The 19,896-nt window shown below is 42.6% G+C and overlaps 1 protein-coding gene across 1 annotated transcript in view; it reads left to right on the top strand.

The window, feature by feature from the left end:
* Window positions 1-12,582, top strand: part of LOC106565223 (uncharacterized) — a 61,385-nt gene extending 48,803 nt beyond the window's left edge. Inside the window, exons 18-24 of the mRNA XM_014132102.2 lie at window positions 3,938-4,108; window positions 4,678-4,855; window positions 6,180-6,296; window positions 6,477-6,749; window positions 9,634-9,887; window positions 10,270-10,320; window positions 10,527-12,582. Of these exons, the coding sequence (XP_013987577.2) occupies window positions 3,938-4,108; window positions 4,678-4,855; window positions 6,180-6,296; window positions 6,477-6,749; window positions 9,634-9,887; window positions 10,270-10,308 (1,032 nt within the window). The 3' untranslated portion in view covers window positions 10,309-10,320; window positions 10,527-12,582. The remainder of the gene's footprint in view (window positions 1-3,937; window positions 4,109-4,677; window positions 4,856-6,179; window positions 6,297-6,476; window positions 6,750-9,633; window positions 9,888-10,269; window positions 10,321-10,526) is intronic.
* The last annotated feature ends 7,314 nt before the right edge of the window (window positions 12,583-19,896 follow it).

Here is a 19,896-nt window from a genome sequence, read left to right as displayed (position 1 = left end):
AAAGTTGTGATGTCTTCACTATTACAAAATAGTAAAAATAAAGAAGAACCCTTGAATGAGTAGGTGTTCTAAAACTTTTGACCGGTTGTGTATGTCCCTATCTAAACATTACGTTCCTACACATCCTCTTCTTTCTGGGTGTACCGTAGTAGGCATGTTGGGTGGGGGATGAGGTCCTCTGAGAGTAGAGGAGAGGACTGGGCAGGACAGGACTAGACTGGATTGTTGGTTATTCATTGTTGTAGTGTTGGATAGGACATACTACTCCCGAGGCGACTTTATCCTTGGAACAGTTGTGTGTGTGTGTGTGTGGAATGCTAGTTGTCTGTCTCATATCAGTTCCAATATGTAAGAACGTAAACTGTAGAATAGATAGGAAATTAAGATGGATTGGGGTACAGAGGAGTGGACAGGAGTAGTTGGTAGTCCTATATTGTTAGTTTAAAAAAAAAAAAAAGTGCTCAAAGCCGTTTTCATTGTGGCCCAGGGAACTCACTTCATCCACTACCAATGTTCTAGCACCCATCCTGGTTTTATGACAAGACATACAAAAGCAACATTTTTATCCAATATTATCTCAGCATGGGTATAATATTGAAATGTAACAGAGTACAGCTTGTATTCAAAGGATGGAATGAGAGGGAGTGGAATGGAAAGCAGAGGTATGTTGAGTGTTATTTATTCAGATTTAAAGTGTTTGTGATAAGACAGACTATCGAAGCAACATTTCTATGGATGTTTGTTCATGGGCTACCGGTTGTCCATGTCAGTGGTTTTCAAACTTTCTTTCAGAAGACCCACATTGGAAATATGATTTACCAACATGACACACATAACTATCTGTGAACCACATTTACATTTGACATTTTAGTCATTTAGCAGATCAAATCAAACTTTATTTGTCACATGCGCCAAATACAAGTGCAGACCTTATCGTGAAATGCTTACTTACAAGACCTTAACCAACAGTTAAACTCAAAAAGAGATATATATATATATATATATATACTGCTCAAAAAAATAAAGGGAACACTAAAATAACACATCCTATGTCACGGCTGTCTAGGACCAGTGGAGATGTGGAATCAGGAGCAGGAGACAGAGGGCCGGAGCAACTGTGTTTTAATAATAATAGCAACACACAATAGCCGTAGGGCGTGTGGCGAAGTCCGCCAGGGGAAAAACACCTTCCCAAAATAAGCGCACTGAAAAGAAAAAAAGCGCACGGGGCGCAGCCCGGCAATATAATAGACAATAACAGTTTTCTAATCACAACTGTCCTGAGTGGACAATAAACAATCCCGCACGAGAACCCCAACTGAAAATACACACTAAATAACCCCCCACTAATGACAAACACAAAACAGGTGCGAGATACAGACAAAACCAAAAGACACAGAAACAACGATCGGTGGCAGCTAATAGGCCGGCGACGACGACCGCCGAGCGCCGCCCGACCGAGGAGGGGCGCCACCTTCGTTAGATACTGTGACATCCTAGATCTGAATGAATGAAATAATCTTATTAAATACTTTTCTTTACATAGTTGAATGTGCTGACAACAAAATCACACACAAATAATCAATGGAAATCCAATTTATCAACCCATGGAGGTCTGGATTTGGAGTCACACTCAAAATTAAAGTGGAAAACCACACTACAGGCTGATCCAACTTTGATGTAATGTCCTTTAAAACAAGTCAAAATGAGGCTCAGTAGTGTGTGTGTGGCCTCCACGTGCCTGTATGACCTCCATACAACACCTGGGCATGCTCCTGATGAGGTGGCGGATGGTCTCCTGAGGGATCTCCTCCCAGACCTGGACTAAAGCATCCGCCAACTCCTGGACAGTCTGTGGTGCAACGTGGCGTTGGTGGATGGAGCGAGACATGATGTCCCAGATGTGCTCAATTGGATTCAGGTCTGGGGAACGGGCAGGCCAGTCCATAGCATCAATGCCTTCCTCTTGCAGGAACTGCTGACACACTCCAGCCACATGAGGTCTAACATTGCCTTGCATTAGGAGGAACCCAGGGCCAACCGCACCAGCATATGGTCTCACAAGGGTTCTGAGGATCTCATCTCGGTACCTAATGGCAGTCAGGCTACCTCTGGCGAGCACATGGAGGGCTGTGCGGCCCCCAAAGAAATGCCACCCCACACCATGACTGACCCACCGCCAAACCGGTCATGCTGGAGGATGTTGCAGGCAGCAGAACGTTCTCCACGGCGTCTCCAGACTCTGTCACGTCTGTCACATGTGCTCAGTGTGAACCTGCTTTCATCTGTGAAGAGCACAGGGTGCCAGTGCCGAATTTGCCAATCTTGGTGTTCTCTGGCAAATGCCAAACGTCCTACACGGTGTTGGGCTGTAAGCACAACCCCCACCTGTGGACGTCGGGCCCTCATTCCACCCTCATGGAGTCTGTTTGTGACCGTTTGAGCAGACACATGCACATTTGTGGCCTGCTGGAGGTCATTTTGCAGGGCTCTGGCAGTGCTCCTCCTTGCACAAAGGTGGAGGTAGCGGTCCTGCTGCTGGGTTGTTGCCCTCCTACGGCCTTCTCCACGTCTCCTGATGTACTGGCCTGTCTCCTGGTAGCACCTCCATGCTCTGGACACTACGCTGACAGACACAGCAAACCTTCTTGCCACAGCTCGCATTGATGTGCCATCCTGGATGAGCTGCACTACCTGAGCCACTTGTGTGGGTTGTAGACTCCGTCTCATGCTACCACTAGAGTGAAAGCACCGCCAGCATTCAAAAGTGACCAAAACATCAGCCAGGAAGCATAGGAACTGAGAAGTGGTCTGTGGTCACCACCTGCAGAACCACTCCTTTATTGGGGGTGTCTTGCTAATTGCCTATAATTTCCACCTGTTGTCTATTCCATTTGCACAACAGCATGTGAAATTTATTGTCAATCAGTGTTGCTTCCTAAGTGGACAGATCAATTTCACAGAAGTGTGATTGACTTGGAGTTACATTGTGTTGTTTAAGTGTTTTTTTTAGCAGTATATATATATATATATATATATATATATAATAAAATTAAAGCAACCAAACCACCTCACAAACTCGTTATCTCTCTCAGAACGATCTTCTTGACCCTAACCAGTCAGGCTTCAAGGCAGGTCACTCAACTGAGACTGCTCTTCTCTGTGTCACAGAGGCACTCCGAAAGCACCTGGAACCCTGGTCATCGTCAGCCATTTGCTAATCTGATCTGGGGCCTTGGATCCTCAGCAAGGAGAGTCATGACAGATGATATCAGAGTGTGTGCAGAGCCTGAGACGCCCAGCCCTGAGAGGGTGGAGAGGAGGATCTGATGGTTCACAATGTCGAAGGCAGTGGATTGAGCTTGGAGGATGAGAACAGAGGAGAGGGACAGTCAGCTCTGGCAGTGCTGAGAGCCTCTATGACACAGAGAAGAGCAGTCTCAGTTGAGTGACCTGCCTTGAAGCCTGACTGGTTAGGGTCAAGAAGATCGTTCTGAGAGAGATAACGAGTTTGTGAGGTGGTTTGGTTGCTTTCATTTTTTTTTTAAGATAATAAGCTTGTTTAACCCTTTCACTCCTTTTAGACCTGTATACTGCCCATGCAGTTGACCGCACTCAGTCCACAACTCTTGTTATCTCTGAACTTCAAGGCACCACTTGGCTCTGATCTACTGTGCATTGGCAACTGACCTTGCGGTCATACGGTATAGTGCAGGGGTCTTCAAACTTTTTTTCAGGTGACTCACTTTGGCATAATGATTTACCCACCTAACCCAAATAACTATTTACCACATTTGTGAGGTTGTTCAGAACCTAAAAAAACGGGGTGAACACAGTATAATGTCAAATATCAAGGTACTAAAAATGGTTTATCTTACCATAGAAATATCCTGACAGAATACAGCCCGCCCTCAATGTCATCTTTCTTTGCCTCTAGGTCAACCTGAAGGAGCAGGGGCAGCTGATTCGTCAGGACGAGTTCCTGGTGTCTTTCAGGAAGAAGAAATGTTTCCGCCACATCTTCCTCTTCCAGGACCTCATCCTCTTCAGCAAGACCAAGTGGACTGATGTGGGCAATGACACTTATGTCTACAAACAGTCATTTAAGGTATGCAGACAGTAAACAACATAGCTACTTCCATTGGCTTTCATTGAAACACATGTTTAAGTTATAAAAGGCCTTGTGTGACATGAGAGAGCATTATCTGGAGTTTCCCATTTGACCTAGCTGCACTCCTAAAGTTTCACTTCCTCTATTGCTTAGAAAAACTGTATATGATACATTAAAAAATACCCTACTTTAAAATGGAGAAGGAAAACTGTGCACTGCAGATGACCTCGTCTGTCTAGGGCAGGGGTTTCAAACTCATTCCATGGACGGCCTAGTGTCTGCGAGTTTTGGGTTTTTCCTTTCAGTTAAGACCTAGACAACCAGGTGAGGGGAGTACTTTACTAATTAGTGACCTTAATTCATCAATCAAGTACAGACTCTCGGCCCTCAGTGGAATGAGTTTGACACGTGGTCTAGGGTGACTAATTTTTGCTTAGAAATTAAAGACGAAGTTGTACACAGTAATATCCATAAAGTGTAGGCCTTTATAGTCTTTAACGTTTTTGAAGACTTCATAAGCCTTACAAGTTGTATTTAGGTAAATGCCATGTTGTCTATTTTGACAGACCTCTGACATTGGGATGACCCATAACTCGGGGGACAGCGGGCTGTGCTTTGAGATCTGGTTCCGAAGGAGGAAGTCCCAGGACACGTACACGCTGCAGGCAGGGAACAGTGAGGTGAAGGATGCCTGGACCAAAGACCTTGAGCGCATCCTCTGGGAGCAGGCTGTACACAATAGAGGTCAGAGGTCACCCAGCCAATCAGGTCTCTCAGAATCACCAGAAAGAGTCCTCAGGTGATCTGGTCTGTGTCGGAAAACATTACTAAACGTCAATTGGGAATTGAGGAAAGAAGGACGGTGGAAGCAAGGATTTGAAAGCTACAGATGTAGAATCTTAATTGGATCAGTCTTTTGTTGCTGAGAATTTTCCCTTCCCGAAGGAAATGTAGGTTCATGATTCACATAAATGCACTGAAAAAAAATGCAACAACACACGGTTATATGAACAGTATTCCCCTTTTCATGTAGCCTAATTTTGGACAGCTAATAGCCTTACCACCGATCAAGCAACATTATGGACTAAATTATAAAATCCTGTTTCTGCAGATGATTTTGCTGCTACAATACTGGTCACAATAAGATCCTACACCTGTAGTAACATTTTCAGAACTGTCATACATTTATGTGCCAGAAGTGATAGTAAGGATGTTGTAGTGGTAGTAAAGATGTTGAATCTTAATTTGACCTGTACTGCAAAATGATCCTGCAGCAACAAGATTTGAACGTTTAGTCCATAATGTTGCTTGATTGTTGGTTAGGCTATTAGCTGGCCAAAATTAGCTTACATGAAAAATGCAATACGGTTAATATAACTGTGTTAATGCATGTTTTCAGTGAATATATGTACATCTTGAAGCTCAATCATGTGGTGCAGGAACATTTTAACCAACAATAGAGTGATCAAATTAAGATCCAACACCTGTAGGTTTTATTGGTTTCTAGCAGTCATGTAGTATGTCATTCTCTTTCCTGCATTCCCCCTGATGTGAATGGAATTGATGGGTGAGTGCAATGTGATGTACACCAATCCAACACTTTCAACTGTGATCATTTGGTCAGGTGGTTATGAAGGAATAGAGGCAAGGCAAATAAAAAATGTCAGGCTTCTGGCATATAGCTCGCCTTGCCATTACTATTAACCTGGATTTTAAGTAGAAGCAGAAAGGGTCATGACGGGAAGCTCTTGCAACAAAGTAGTAAATTAAAGCACTCTACCTGATGCACTGTTCAAATACATATCTTGGAATGAGACTAGTACACAGCCATAGTATTTCTTGGGTCAATGTTTGAGTTTTGTTGTTGTGTTCCTACCCTTATAAGTCAATTACTTACTAACTAAATCCTTTTCATTCCCTTGTCACATACGTAAGGCTACAATTGTATCCTTCCACTTCTTTCTGTCCATGGTAATATGTTGTGCCTTGCTCCAAGAAAAATGTATCTGTCAGCTCATCTCTCAAAATAGGTCAATGTTTAAACGGTATTATGTTTGCTATATTCTAGAGATTCGTATGCAGGAGAGGGTGTTCATGGGTATCGGGAACAAGCCCTTCATGGACATCCAGCCTAGCGATGAGGCCATCAACGACAGGGCAGTCAATTGTGCTCTGATGGGAAGAGGTACGCACCCGTAATAGAATATTTAAATTAGACTACAATTGGAATGGTTCTTCTTAGTAATAAATTAACACCATCATAAATATGTTTTTCCGAGGTCCTGGTTGATCCACCTTTGGAATTTAAATTTTTGTCTCATTCATGTCCCGTCTTATACAATTTGATTTCATCTGGCCCTCCCAGAATCCAAGGCTTTGGCCTCCTCGGGGACATCTAGCTCGCAGGGCGGGTGTCCTGTGCTGCGGCCTAACTCCATTGGCTCGGGTAGCTGTTCGTCGTCTTCCGGCAGCCACTGCTCTTCGTCCTCTGGGAGAGGGTCCCTGTCGTCCGCCGTGGAGGGGTACCTGTGTGGCCCGAAGCGGAGGGGGGCGGGGGGTCACGGGGGCTACTCCCCGCCGCCTGGGGTCCTGGAGGAGGATGACATGGACCAGGAGAGCGGAAGTCAGAATCTACTGAGTGAGTGGATATAATGAGAAGGGTAGCTAATTTGGGGAATATACACTAAAACATGCTAATTTGGGGAGAAGTTTGCATTTGGTTTTGACAGTAGCCAGGTAAACAAATCCAAAGCATGAATTGCTGTCTCCTTGTCCGAATACTGTTTACAGGGTCAGACGCTCTTCCTATGATTCCTATTTGTTGTAAGACACAGCTACTGTTGAGAGAGGCTAGGTGGTTCTCAGAAATGTTTGTGTTATGAGTGACCCAGCCACCAAAAATGGTGGGGATTTTTCTGTGACCCCAGAAATTAAGAGAGAATGATCTATTTCTAGAGAGGACCAAATCTCATACCACAGCCCAAAATTAATCAGCCATGATCAAATCAAATTTTACTGGTCACATACATGTGTTTAGCAGATGTTATTGTGGGTGTAGCGAAATGCTTGTGTTTCTAGCTCCAACAGTACAGTAATATCTAACAGGTAATATCTAACAATTTCACAACAATATACACAATACACAAAAATCTAAGTAAAGGAATGGAATTAAGAATATATAAATATATGGATGAGCAATGTCAGAGCGGCATAGACTAAGATACAGTGGAATAGAATACAGTATATACATATGAGATGGGAAATGCAAAATATGTAAACATTATTAAAGTGACTAGTGTTCCATTGTTAAAGTGGCCAGTTATTTCAAGTCTATTTATATAGGCAGCAGCCTCTAATGTGCAAGTGGTGGCTATTTAACAGTCTGATGGCCTTGAGATAGAAGCAATTTTTCAGTCTTTCGGTCCCAGCTTTGAAGCACCTGTACTGACCTCGCCTTTGGGATGATAGCGGGGTGAACATGCAGTGGCTGGTGTGGTTGATGTCTTTGATCTTTTTGGCCTTCCTGTGATATCAGGTGCTATAGGTGTCCTGAAGGGCAGGTAGTTTACCCCCTTTGATGTGTTGGGCAGACCGCACCGGTTACGGGAGGTGGTTGCCGTACCAGGCGGTGATACAGCCCGACAGGATGCTCTCAATTGTGCATCTATAAAAGTTTTAGGGTTTTAGGTGCCAAGTCAAATTTCTTCAGCATCCTAAGGTTCAATCGGTGCTGCTGTGCTTTCACCACACTGTCTGTGTGGGTGAACCATTTTAGTTCGTCAGTGATGTGTACGCCGAGGAACTTGAAGCGTTCTACCTTCTCCACTGCTGTCCTATCGATGTGGATAGGGGGGTGCTCCCTCTGCTGTTTCCTGAAGTCCACGATCATCTCCTATGTTTTGTTGACATTGAGTGAGAGGTTATTATCCTGGCACCACACTCCCAGAGCCCTCACCACCTCCCTGTAGGCTGTCTCGTCATTGTTGGTAATCAAGCCTTCTACTGTTGTATCGTCTGCAAACTTGATGATTGAGTTGGAGGCGTGCGTGGCCATGCAGTCATGATGGTCCACCATTTGGTCCCCAACCCAACATTTGGGTATCAAAAACTGACATGGGATAATTTACTTCATAGAATAAGTCATGCACACAACCCACTGGGAAAAAACTGGTTGATTTAATGTTGTTTCCAAATAATTTTCCAAGTCATTTCAACCCCAAAATATCTGATGACATTGAATCAATGTTAAAAACTGTAAATAAATGTAGTCTTTTTTTCCCCCAAAACATTTTACTTAAATCCACAGGGCCAGATTAAGAAATCACAGGTGCTGGGGCTTTGTTTTTGTTTTTTTGGTAGCCCCCCTTCCCCAACCTCCTGTCACACCATAATTTTCTGTAAACAAATCAATAAAATTCCAATCAGCAGATGCCACAAAGTGCCTATACAGAAACCCAGCCCTAAGAGCAAGCGATGAACAGTGGCTAGAAAAAACTCCCCTAGGAAGGCAGGAACCTAGGAGGCCAGTCCTCTTCTGGCTGTGCCGGTGGAGATTATAAGAGTACATGGCCATTAAAGCGAGATCATTCTTCAAGATGTTCAAGCATTCATAGATGATCAGCAGGGTCAAATAATAGTCACAGTGGTTATAGAGGGTGCAACAGGTCAGTGCCTCAGGAGTAAATGTCTGTTGGCTTCTCATAGCTGAGCATTCAGAGGTCGAGACAGTGAGAGCGAGAGCCCCCCCTCCCTCCCCCAACGGGCCTGGGCCCAGATTCTTCAGCTGGGGTAAGCCCCTGCATTAATTTGGCCCTGTAAATCCAATAACACAGTGACATGTTTTTTTGTTGATTTCATGTTGAATTTAATCCACAAAAGAAAATGACCAAGGCTATTTTACGCCCTCTTCCAAATGGTAGCTTTAAAGGCAGAAAAAAAATGTTTGAAATGTGTTTATAAAAGGACACTTTTTTTCATGCAAAGAAAGGAAAGAAACTTACAGTATCTGTTATAACCTAGCCTAGGTCCACACCCCTACTCGCTGCTGTCTTTTCTGCAAATAGGGATTGAGTTATGTTATTATCTTAAATTATGAGCTTCCAATTTACTCATTACCTTAGCAATAGTAGCCTATCTTACATAAGTCTGCAAATGCGACGATGAATGGAATGCTTTATTATAAAGGTCAATTTGTATGGTGAAAATATGCTTCGCAAACTTGAGTCTCACTGCCAGACAGATAACTAATTGCATTTGCGAATGCTTTATTAATATCATAGAAAATCTATTTTATAATTTATGATTGAACTAAAGACAATGTGTATAAAGAATCTGTCATTTAAAAGCCCTGAGCCCATATTTACTAAGTGTCTAGTAATGTAGGACTGCTGATCTCAGATTAGTTTTGCCTTTTGAGTCACAATGAATAAGAGGTGGGACCTGATCCTAAATCAACAGTCCTCTGAGCACTCCTTTCAGGTTAGAATGTGGACAAGTCTTACGGTTTCCCCTTCCTATTCCAGTGAACAGCTCAGAGTCTTCAGGAGAGAGCGTGAGCGGCTTCAGCAGCTCCAGCCACAGCTGTCACTCCGCCATTGGTAGAGAGGCGGAGGACGCCTCCTCCGTGTGTGCCTCCGTCATCAGCCTGAAGGAGGTGCTAGCCCACAGACCCGAAGCCAACCTCCACAAGGCCAAGAGTCCCACCCGGTCCACAGAGAAAACCACCTCGCCCTCGCTCCCACACAGACCACCAGCCATGACTAAGGATCCACCTAAGGTGTGGGTTGAGCGTAACCATGAGTTGTACAATTTCGCAGGATTATAATACTATTAGGATGAATTCTAAATCAAATGTTAACCTAGTCATGCATTGAGGTGGTGTAGAGCCCGTGGTATAGTGGAAACACGGCTGGCGCTGGTATGCCTCCCCACCGAAGACCAGGCCGCCTTACCTCCTGCGTCGCCCTTCTTTACCTCCTGCATCACCATCTACTTCTGCACTGTTTGAATAAAGCATAAAAATGACTAAAAATAACAATATAAAAAATAAAGTCATACACTGATGTCAAAGGGAGGCTAAGTGAAAATTCACCTCTTTGTGATCTGGTAAGCTATACAACATGAAGTGATGTTTTATTATTTTATTTTTTCCACCACAGGTTCAAAATGTGGCCATTGGAATGTCAACTGAGGTTTGAGCTCTGAGTTTGGTAAGTTTGTCTGTCATAATGAGGTCACTATTCACCATCTATAGTTGGCCTGTATTTATGTCTGGGGATTTATAAAAAAATATATAATTCCATATGTTTGTTTTGTATGTAACTGTATGTACTGTATTTTACACATGGATGTTTCATGCTTTCAATCATTTTCCCTAAGTTATCCAACTACAATCCTATATTGTCTCTCCTCACAGAATTGGACCTATCGACAACAGAAGGACACCATGAACTGTGTCACTGTATAAAGGGGACTATTATATGACTCTTATATGACAGTTACTGTACTCTACTTTTTCTATTCCTTTTTTATCTGACCACTAAAATGTACTGTATTTCACATATGTTCTTATATTGTTTTGCAATTTAAACATGTGCGTCTGAATTATGTTTGCGTTGTGTAAGACAAGTACATTCAACATGTAATTAACCTTAGTGTTATCTCAGATTCATTAGATTACAATACAATACGGTCCCTCTTTAAACAATCTACAACTTAGCCTTTATGTAACACATGACATTACTTTTCCTATCTGGGGCCTTTCCTTAAGACTAGCAATGTCACATACATGTAATGTCATCATATGCATTGCACAATGTCACCCTATATAAAGCACAGCTTTTTAGGGGATTGACAAAATAGGTTATAGTGAATTGCAAAATGTGACAAAGGAATTGTTGCACGTGACGCAACCATCATACCTGTCCTTGAGCGTGCTCTGACCTGGAGGGGCAGGTGTGAATGTCATCCCAGGCCAAGAGAATGTTTTCTGCCAAGCTAAACCAATAACCCATGACCTCAGTAAACTGTGCAGGTAACCTTTTCATAAATACAGTGGTGAATCAATCAATGAATCAACTTCAACTGTCTTTTTATGTATACTGAAAAAAATATATAAACACTGTGTAAAGTGTTGGTCCCATGTTTCATCAGCTGAAGTAAAAGATCTGAGATTTTCCATATGCACAAAAGCTTATTTCTCTCAGATTTTGTGCACAAATGTCTTTACATTCCTGTTAGTGAGCATTTCTCCTTTTCCAATATAATCCATCCACCTGACAGGTGTGTGCGTGTGTGTGATATCAAGCAGCTGATTAAACAGAATTATCATTACACAGGTGCACCTTACATTTTTACATTTTACATTTTAGTCATTTACCAGACGCTCTTATCCAGAGCGACTTACAGTAGTGAATGCATACATTTCATACATTTTTTTTTTTTCGTACTTATGCTGGTTTTGTCACACAACACAATGCCGCCAATGTCTCAAGTTTTGAGGGAGCGTCCAATTGGCATGCTGGCTGCAGGAATGTCCACCAGAACTGATGCCAGAGAATTTCCCTACCATAAGCCGTCTCCAAAATCATTTTAGAGCATTTGGCAGTACGTCCAACTGGCATCACAACCGCAGACCACGTGTAACCACTTACAGCCCAGGACCTCCACATCCGACTTCTTCACCTGCGGTATCATCTGAGGCCAATCACCCGGACAGCTGAGGAGTATTTCTGTGTGTAATAAAGCCCTTTTGTGGGGAAAAACCAATTCTGATTGGCTGGGCTGGCTCCCAAGTGGGAGAGCCTATGCCCTCCCAGGCACACCCAAGGCTAGGCCCTTGCTCAGTCATGTGAAATCCATAGATTAGGGCCGAATTGACTGATTTCTTTATATGAACTGTAACTCGTTGAAAATGTTGCATGTTGCAGTTATATTTTTATAGATATGTTATTTTTTTTTTTTTTACATATGCTCTTATTACATGAAATATGCAGTTCTGGCATGACATTACATTTACACCTGCCATGCTTCAGACCAGAACTACACCCGAGGTATGGTGCATCACGTGCAATAACAATATTACAATAGCCAAAACTTTGATCGACAAACATTGTATCAAATGTGCAAGACCAAACATCTTTTAACAGCAGAACCATAAATTGGTTCCATGCCTTCCATGCAGTAGGAGAGCCATGACAGGATCTGTCCATGATTTTAAATCTCATGTTGAAGAGAGCTTATCAACTAAATTACATTAACGTTAACTGGTGCTTGCTTGTAATGTGTTTTATTGGATTTTATTAGTACAATTATAAGCACAGTATTGTGGCTAGCCTCGTAACAAGTTCATAATGCTGTCCGAGACTAATGAACGTTTCTCACTTTGATTCCTCAACATTAACATCTTTTTACTCTTATTTCCATGTTGTTAGCTCAATTTTATGTATTAAATTATGAAACTGGTCAAAATATTTACGCTTTGTGTGTTTGTATTTTTGGTTACTTTGATAAGATAACAAAATATTTAATTTCATTCCAAACGGAAATTGATTTGTAAAAAATAATGTGATACAGTGCCCAACATTTTAAAGGAATTAATCATCAAATAGGTAGTTTATGAAGAAAAATTAGATGTCATAGAAATTACAGTGCCTTCGGAAAGTATTCATACCCCTTGACTTTTTCCACATTTTGTTACGTTACAGCCTTATTCTAAAATTGATTCAATTGTTATTTTCCCCTCGTCAATCTACACACAATAGCCCATAATGACAAAGCAAAAACACCTTTTTTAGCATTTTTTTGCAAATGTATAAATAAATATAAACTGAAATATTAAATTTACATAAGTACTCAGACCCTTTACCCAGTACTTTGTTGAAGCACCTTTGTTGAAGCACCTTTGCCACTCCTGCGTGGTCTTGGTTGTGTGCTTAGGGTTGTTGTCCTGTTGGAAAATGAACCTTCACCCCAGTCTGAGGTCCTAAGTGCTCTGGAGAAGGTTTTCATCAAGGATCTCTCTGTACTTTGCTCAGTTCATCTTTCCCTCGATCGTGACTAGTCTCCCAGTCCATACTGCTGAAAAACATCCCCACAGCATGATGTTGCCACCACCAAGCTTCACCGTAGGGATGGTGCCAGGTTTTGTTCAGATGTAACGGTTGGCTTTCAGGACAAAGAGTTCAATCTTGGTTTCATCAGATCAGAGATTCTGGTTTCTCATGGTCTGAGAGTCTTTTGGGGCCTTTTGGCAAACTTCAAGTGGTCTGTCGTGCCTTTTACTGAGGAGTGGCTTCCGTCTGACCACTCTACAATAAAGGCCTGATTGGTGGAGTGCTACAGAGATGGTTGTCCTCATGGAAGGTTCTCCCATCTCCACAGAGGAACTCTGGAGCTCTGTCAGAGTGACCATCGGGTTCTTGGCCACGTCCCTGACCAAGGCCCTTCTCCCCTGATTGCTCCATTTGGCCAGGCGGCCAGTTCTAGGATGGTTCCAAACTACTTCCATTTAAGAATGATGGAGGCCACTGTGTTTTGGGAACCTTCAATGCTGCAGACATGTTTTGGTACCCTTCCCCAGATCTGTGCCTTGACACAATCCTGTCTCGGGAGCGCTATGTAGAATTCCTTCAACCTTATGGTTTGGTTTTTGCTCTGACATGCACTGTCAACTGTGGGACCTTATATAGACAGGTCCTGTCCGGGGGTATCATCGGATGGGGCCACAGTGTCTTCTGATCCCTCCTGTCTCAGCCTCCAGTATTTATGCTGCAGTAGTTTATGTGTCGGGGGGCTAGGGTCAGTCTGTTACATCTGGAGTATTTCTCTTGTCTTATCCGATGTCCTGTGTGAATTTAAATATGCTCTCTCTAATTCTCTCTTTCTCTCTTTCTGTCTTTCTCTCGGAGGACCTGAGCCCTAGGACCATGCCTCAGGACTACCTGGTATGATGACTCCTTGCTGTCCCCAGTCCACCTGGCCGTGCTGCTGCTCCAGTTTCAACTGTTCTGCCTGTGGCTATGGAACCCTGACCTGTTCACCGGACGTGCTAGTTGCACCCTCGACAACTACTATGATTATTATTATTTGACCATGCTGGTCATTTATGAACATTTTAACATCTTGACCATGTTCTGTTATAATATCCACCCTGCACAGCCAGAAGAGGACTGGCCACCCCTCATAGCCTGGTTCCTCTCTAGGTTTCTTCCTAGGTTTTTGGCCTTTCTAGGGAGTTTTTCCTAGGGAGTTTTTCCTAGCCACCGTGCTTCTTTCACATGCATTGCTTGCTGTTTGGGGTTTTAGGCTGGGTTTCTGTACAGCACTTTGAGAGATATCAGCTGATGTACGAAGGGCTATATAAATAAATTTGATTTGATTTGATTTGAGGTGTGTGCCTTTCCAAATCATGTCCAATCAATTGAATTTACCACAGGTTGACACCAATCAAGATGTAGAAACATCTCAAGGATGATCAATGGAAACAGGATGTACCTGAGCTCAAATCAAAGGGTCTGAATACTTATATAAATGAGGTATTTCTGTTTTTATTTGTATTAAATTTGCTAACATTTCTAAAAAACTTTTTTTGCTTTGTTGTTATGGGGTATTGTGTATAAATTGATGAGGGCATTTGTTTACTTAATCCGTTCTAGAATAAGGCTGTAACGTAACAAAATGTTGAAAAAGTCAAGGGGTCTGAATACTTTCCGCATGCACTGTACATAACATGCTATTGGTTGCAATAATTTAGTACAATCATTTAAACTGAAAAACTCTGAGTTTTGAATCTGGTGTTGTATTGTATATCAGTTCATCAACCTGAAAATAGCTGTGCAGCGACACTTCCCGTCCAACCTGGCAGCTTTTGAGAGGATCTGCAGAAGCTCCCCAAATACAGGCATTATGGTGTATTGTGTGTAGATTGATGAGGGAAAAAAACTATTTAATACATTTTAGAATAAGGCTATAACATAACAAAATGTCAAGGGGTCTGAATACTTTCCAAATGCAGCTCTGCAGATTTTTCTACAAAGAGACAGAATCAATAGATCATTTGTTTTGGTCGCCATTCAGGAATGGCTGAAGAATTGCAACATTTACCTGGAGCTAACTCTGCAAATGGCACTGCTGGGTGTCTTGAAAAGCCATAGTCAATCGATCAATAATATTCTAATACTCAGTAAAAATGTTCATCTTTAATTTACAATCTGTAGAACTATGAGAATATAAAGGTTCAGAACATTTGTGAAAAATTGCAGCACAGTAGAAAAAAATATATGGCAATTAGAAATCAAAACTGGATGGTTTTGAGAGATAGATGGGAGGGGTTAAGGGTAGCTGAATGGTGGGAATAAAAACAAAACAAAAAAAAAAGTAAAATATACTGTGTCTGTAAAATGTATATAGTATATATAACAGTGGCGGTCGGTGCTGTTTAAGATTAGGGAGGATGCACATTTGTTTTTTATGAGCATGGCCTTATTTCTGTTACAGCATATTGGATGACTGTCAATCATATTCCATGTAACATTGATAGGTTTACGCTACTACATGATACTAAAATTTTCCCTTTACCCATTTCATGAGGTTGCTACAACCTAGCCTATATGAATGAAAGTTTACAATGTAGGTGCACAGGTTGAGAGAAATGTAAGTAATCAAGGTGAAAGAAAGTAACACATTCAATACCGCCTTGCACACTCTTGCCTGCATCTAGCTGATCTAGGTTGTAATCATTAGTCCAACAGTTGCAAACAAAATCAAGTATGTTAATCTCAGTTTCTTTCCATTTGCCTCCGTTTAATATTTTTCAACAGAATCGGCGGAATGAATACACCCCTGACCACACTATCACAACTCAGGATAAGACCCAGATACAGACAGTTCGAATAACAGACATTTATTATAAAACAGGGGGCAGACAAACGACAGGTCAAGGGTAAGCAGAGGACGGTAGTCCAGGGCAGAGTCCGTAAGGTACAGAGCGGCAGGCAGGCTCAGGGTCAGGGCAGGCAGAGGTCAGTAATCCAGGGCAGTGTCAAAAGGTCCAGAACGGCAGGCAGGCTCAGGGTAAGGGGGCAGAATGATAAAAACCGGGATAACTAGAAAACAGGGCTCAAGAAAGCAGGAGTACGAAAAACATGCTGGTAGGCTTGACAAGACGAACTGGCAACAGACAAACAGAAAACACAGGTATAAATGCACAGGGGATAATGGGGAAGATGGGCGACACCTGGAGGGGGGTGGAGACAAGCACAAAGAGAGGCGAAACAAATCTGGGTAGCTCTGTTGGTAGAGCATGGCGCTTGCAACGCCAGGGTTGTGGGTTCAATTCCCACGGGGGGCCAGTATTTAAAAAAAAAAAATGTAATAAAATGTATGCACTCTACTGTAAGTCGTTCTGGATAAGAGCATCTGCTAAATGACTAAAATGTAAATGGTTGTGACACACACACAACAGTTCACTTTCAAAGCAGCCACATACAAACAGCATGATCACTTTGATTGTTCTAGCTATAATTCCTTCTCTCATCTACGCACTCTCCTCCTCTCACCTTTCGCTTGTGGACTTCAGTGCACAACACATCAGCTGTCTATGACCAGGCAATAAAAACTTTCCAAGCCAATCCTTCATAACATAACTGCTAACCGCTACACACAGCCTACATCGTTGTCACCGTTATAAGCTGTCATAGTCAACATAGCTACAAGAACTAATGCGTTAGTAAACCCGCTACAATCATGCAGTACAGTGTACAGTCAGCAAGCAGTTTAGCAGTTACACCAGCATGCCCCAGTGGCAATACATTTATGAAACCAAAAGCTTATCTTGACTTGGAAGAGTTCCAGTGTTGGATACCCATACCCAGGTAGCTAACATAGCATCCATCTCTGTTTGAGCCATGTGTTTGAGTAGACTAAACTAGCTAGCTGCATTCGCTAGCTAAGTACGTGTGAGAGAAATAAAAAATACTAAGACATTTCTCTCTCTCTCTCTCTCTTGCTTCTCCTTCATTATTGAAGAAATTCATTTGTTCAAAACTGTTTAACATTTTTCTCTCTTTGAGTCAACTACTCACAACATTTTATGCACATCAGTGCTAGCAAGCTATAGCTTATGCTTTCAGTACAAGATTCATTCTCTGATCCTTTGATTGGGTGGACAACATGTCAGTTCATTCTGCAAAAGCTCTGATGAGGGTGAGAACCATGGGCCTCCTAGGTTTTGTATTGAAGTCAATGTATCCAGAAGAGGGCGGAAACTAGCTGTCCTCCGGCTACACCATGGTGCTAGCCTACAGAGTGCTGTTGAAGCTATTGAAAACCATTGCAAAACAACGTTTTAATCAGTTATTTGTTGACATATATTTAGTATAGTAGTTTAATCTAAAAAGGATGTTTAACTATTTTTATTTATATGAAATTCAATGAGGAGGATGGTCGTCCCCTTTCATCCTTTGAGGAGCCTCCGCTGATGTAAACTCAGCAAAAAAAGAAACGTCCCTTTTTCAGAACCCTGTCTTTCAACGATAATTCGTAAAAATCCAAGTAACTTCACAGATCTTCATTGTAAAGGGTTTAAACACTGTTTCCCATGCTTGTGCAATAAACCATAAACAATTAATGAACATGCACCTGTGGAACGGTCGTTAAGACACTAACAGCTTACAGACGGTAGACAATTAAGGTCACAGTTATGAAAACTTAGGACACTAAAGAGGCCTTTCTACTGACTCTGAGAAACACAGAAAGAAAGATGCCCAGGGTCCTTGCTCATCTGCGTGAACGTGCCTTAGACATGCTGCAAGGAGGCATGAGAACTGCAGATTTGGCCAGAGCAATAAATTGCAATGACCGTACTGTGAGACGCCTAAGACAGCGCTACAGGGAGACAGAATGGACAGCTGATCGTCCTCGCAGTGGCAGACCACGTATAACAACACCTGCACAGGATCGGTACATCCGAACATCACACCTGCGGGACAGGTACAGGATGGCAACAACAACTGCCCATGTTACACCAGGAACGCACAATCCCTCCATCAGTGCTCAGATTGGCTGCAATAGGCTGAGAGAGGCTGGACTGAGGGCTTGTAGGCCTGTTGTAAGTTAGGTCCTCACCAGACATCACCGGCAACAACATCGCCTATGGGCACAAATCCACCATCGCTGGACCTGACAGGATTGGCAAAAAGTGCTCTTCACTGACGAGTTGCAGCTTTGTCTCACCAGGGGTGATGGTCAGATTTGCGTTTATTGTCAAAGGAATGAGCTTTACACTGATGCCTGTACTCTGGAGCGGGATCGATTTGGAGGGGGAGGGTCCATCATGGTCTGGGGCGGTGTGTCACAGCATCATCGGACTGAGCTTGTTGTCAGTGCAGGCAATCTCAACGCTGTGCATTACAGGGAAGACATCCTCCTCCCTCATGTGGTACCCTTCCTACAGGCTCATCCTGACATGAACCTCCAGCATGACAATGCCACCAGCAATACTGCTCGTTCTGTGCGTGATTTCCTGCAAGACAGGAATGTCAGTGTTCTGCCATGGCCAGCGAAGAGCCCGGATCTCAATCCCATTGAGCATGTCTGGAACCTGTTAGATCATTGGGTGAGGGCTAGGGCCATTCCCCCCAGAAATGTCCAGGAACTTGCAGGTGCCTTGGTGGAAGAGTGGGGTAACATCTCACAGCAAGAACGGGCAAATCTGGTGCAGTCCATGAGGAGGAGATGCACTGCAGTACGTAATGCAGCTGGTGGCCACACAAGATACTGACTGTTACTTTTGCCTCCTTTGTTCAGGGACACATTATTCCACTTCTGTTGGTCACATGTCTGTGGAACTTGTTCAGTTTATGTCTCAGTTGTTGAATCTTGTTATGTTCATACAAATATTTACAGATGTTAAGTTTGCTGAAAATAAACGCAGTTGACAGTGAGAGGACGTTTCTTTTTTTGCTGAGTTTATAAGCTGGAAGTAGAAGCCTAAGTATTTTTGTCCATTAGTTTACTCCAATTAGTAGTAAATAATAAAGAAAGAACAAATATTTAAGAAAACATATGGTCAATTGGAAATGATAGAACCCACAATCTATCTGCAATATTAAAGCTGATCTACCCCCTCAAAAAAACGAACATAAAAATAAAGTAAATCTGGCGACTTCTCAGTCATGCCAAATGGTTTTCCTACTAATTATTTGCCTCCTTTTGAAATGTCATCATGTTTCCAAGCCACTTTAATGCACTTTAGACCATTTTCCTCAGCGCCCATTGAGAGTGCACTTCAGTCAGGCATCAGTCCTCAAGAGAACGTTCAAAACAGCAATGTGATGAAATGTGCAGCACATGAAGAGTATGTGCATCTGTCCAAGAGAGATTCGCTTTCTTGGCCTCACGGTTCATCCATAATGACTGGCATGCTCACACGAGAGAGGTAATGCCCACACAGACAGGATGTTATTCGATAGGAAACTGCCCAATAAGAACTGGCTATGGTCTACTTAATCCCCAACCCCCCTCGCTTTCTCTTCCATCTTTGTTTGTACTTTATAAAACGGGTGGGTCTAATCTGAATGCTGATTGGTTTAAACCACATTCCAGCCGGTGTCTATTCCAGAAGTTGCCACTGGCTAAATTTAAAATGCCTATTTACTCTGTTCCATCTGACTGTGCAATCCACTGTCTCATCAGCTCAGCCAGGCAATTTATGAACTTGATCTCCACTATAAAAAGCCTTTAGACATTATCTCACATTTCTTTTAGACTAACTGTTAGTTTTCAAC

Source organism: Salmo salar, chromosome ssa12 (genome assembly GCF_905237065.1).
Source record: "Salmo salar chromosome ssa12, Ssal_v3.1, whole genome shotgun sequence".
NCBI classification, from domain to species: Eukaryota; Metazoa; Chordata; class Actinopteri; order Salmoniformes; family Salmonidae; genus Salmo; species Salmo salar.
Note: the sequence above shows the minus strand (reverse complement) of the source record. Positions and strands in the feature narration are given on the sequence as shown.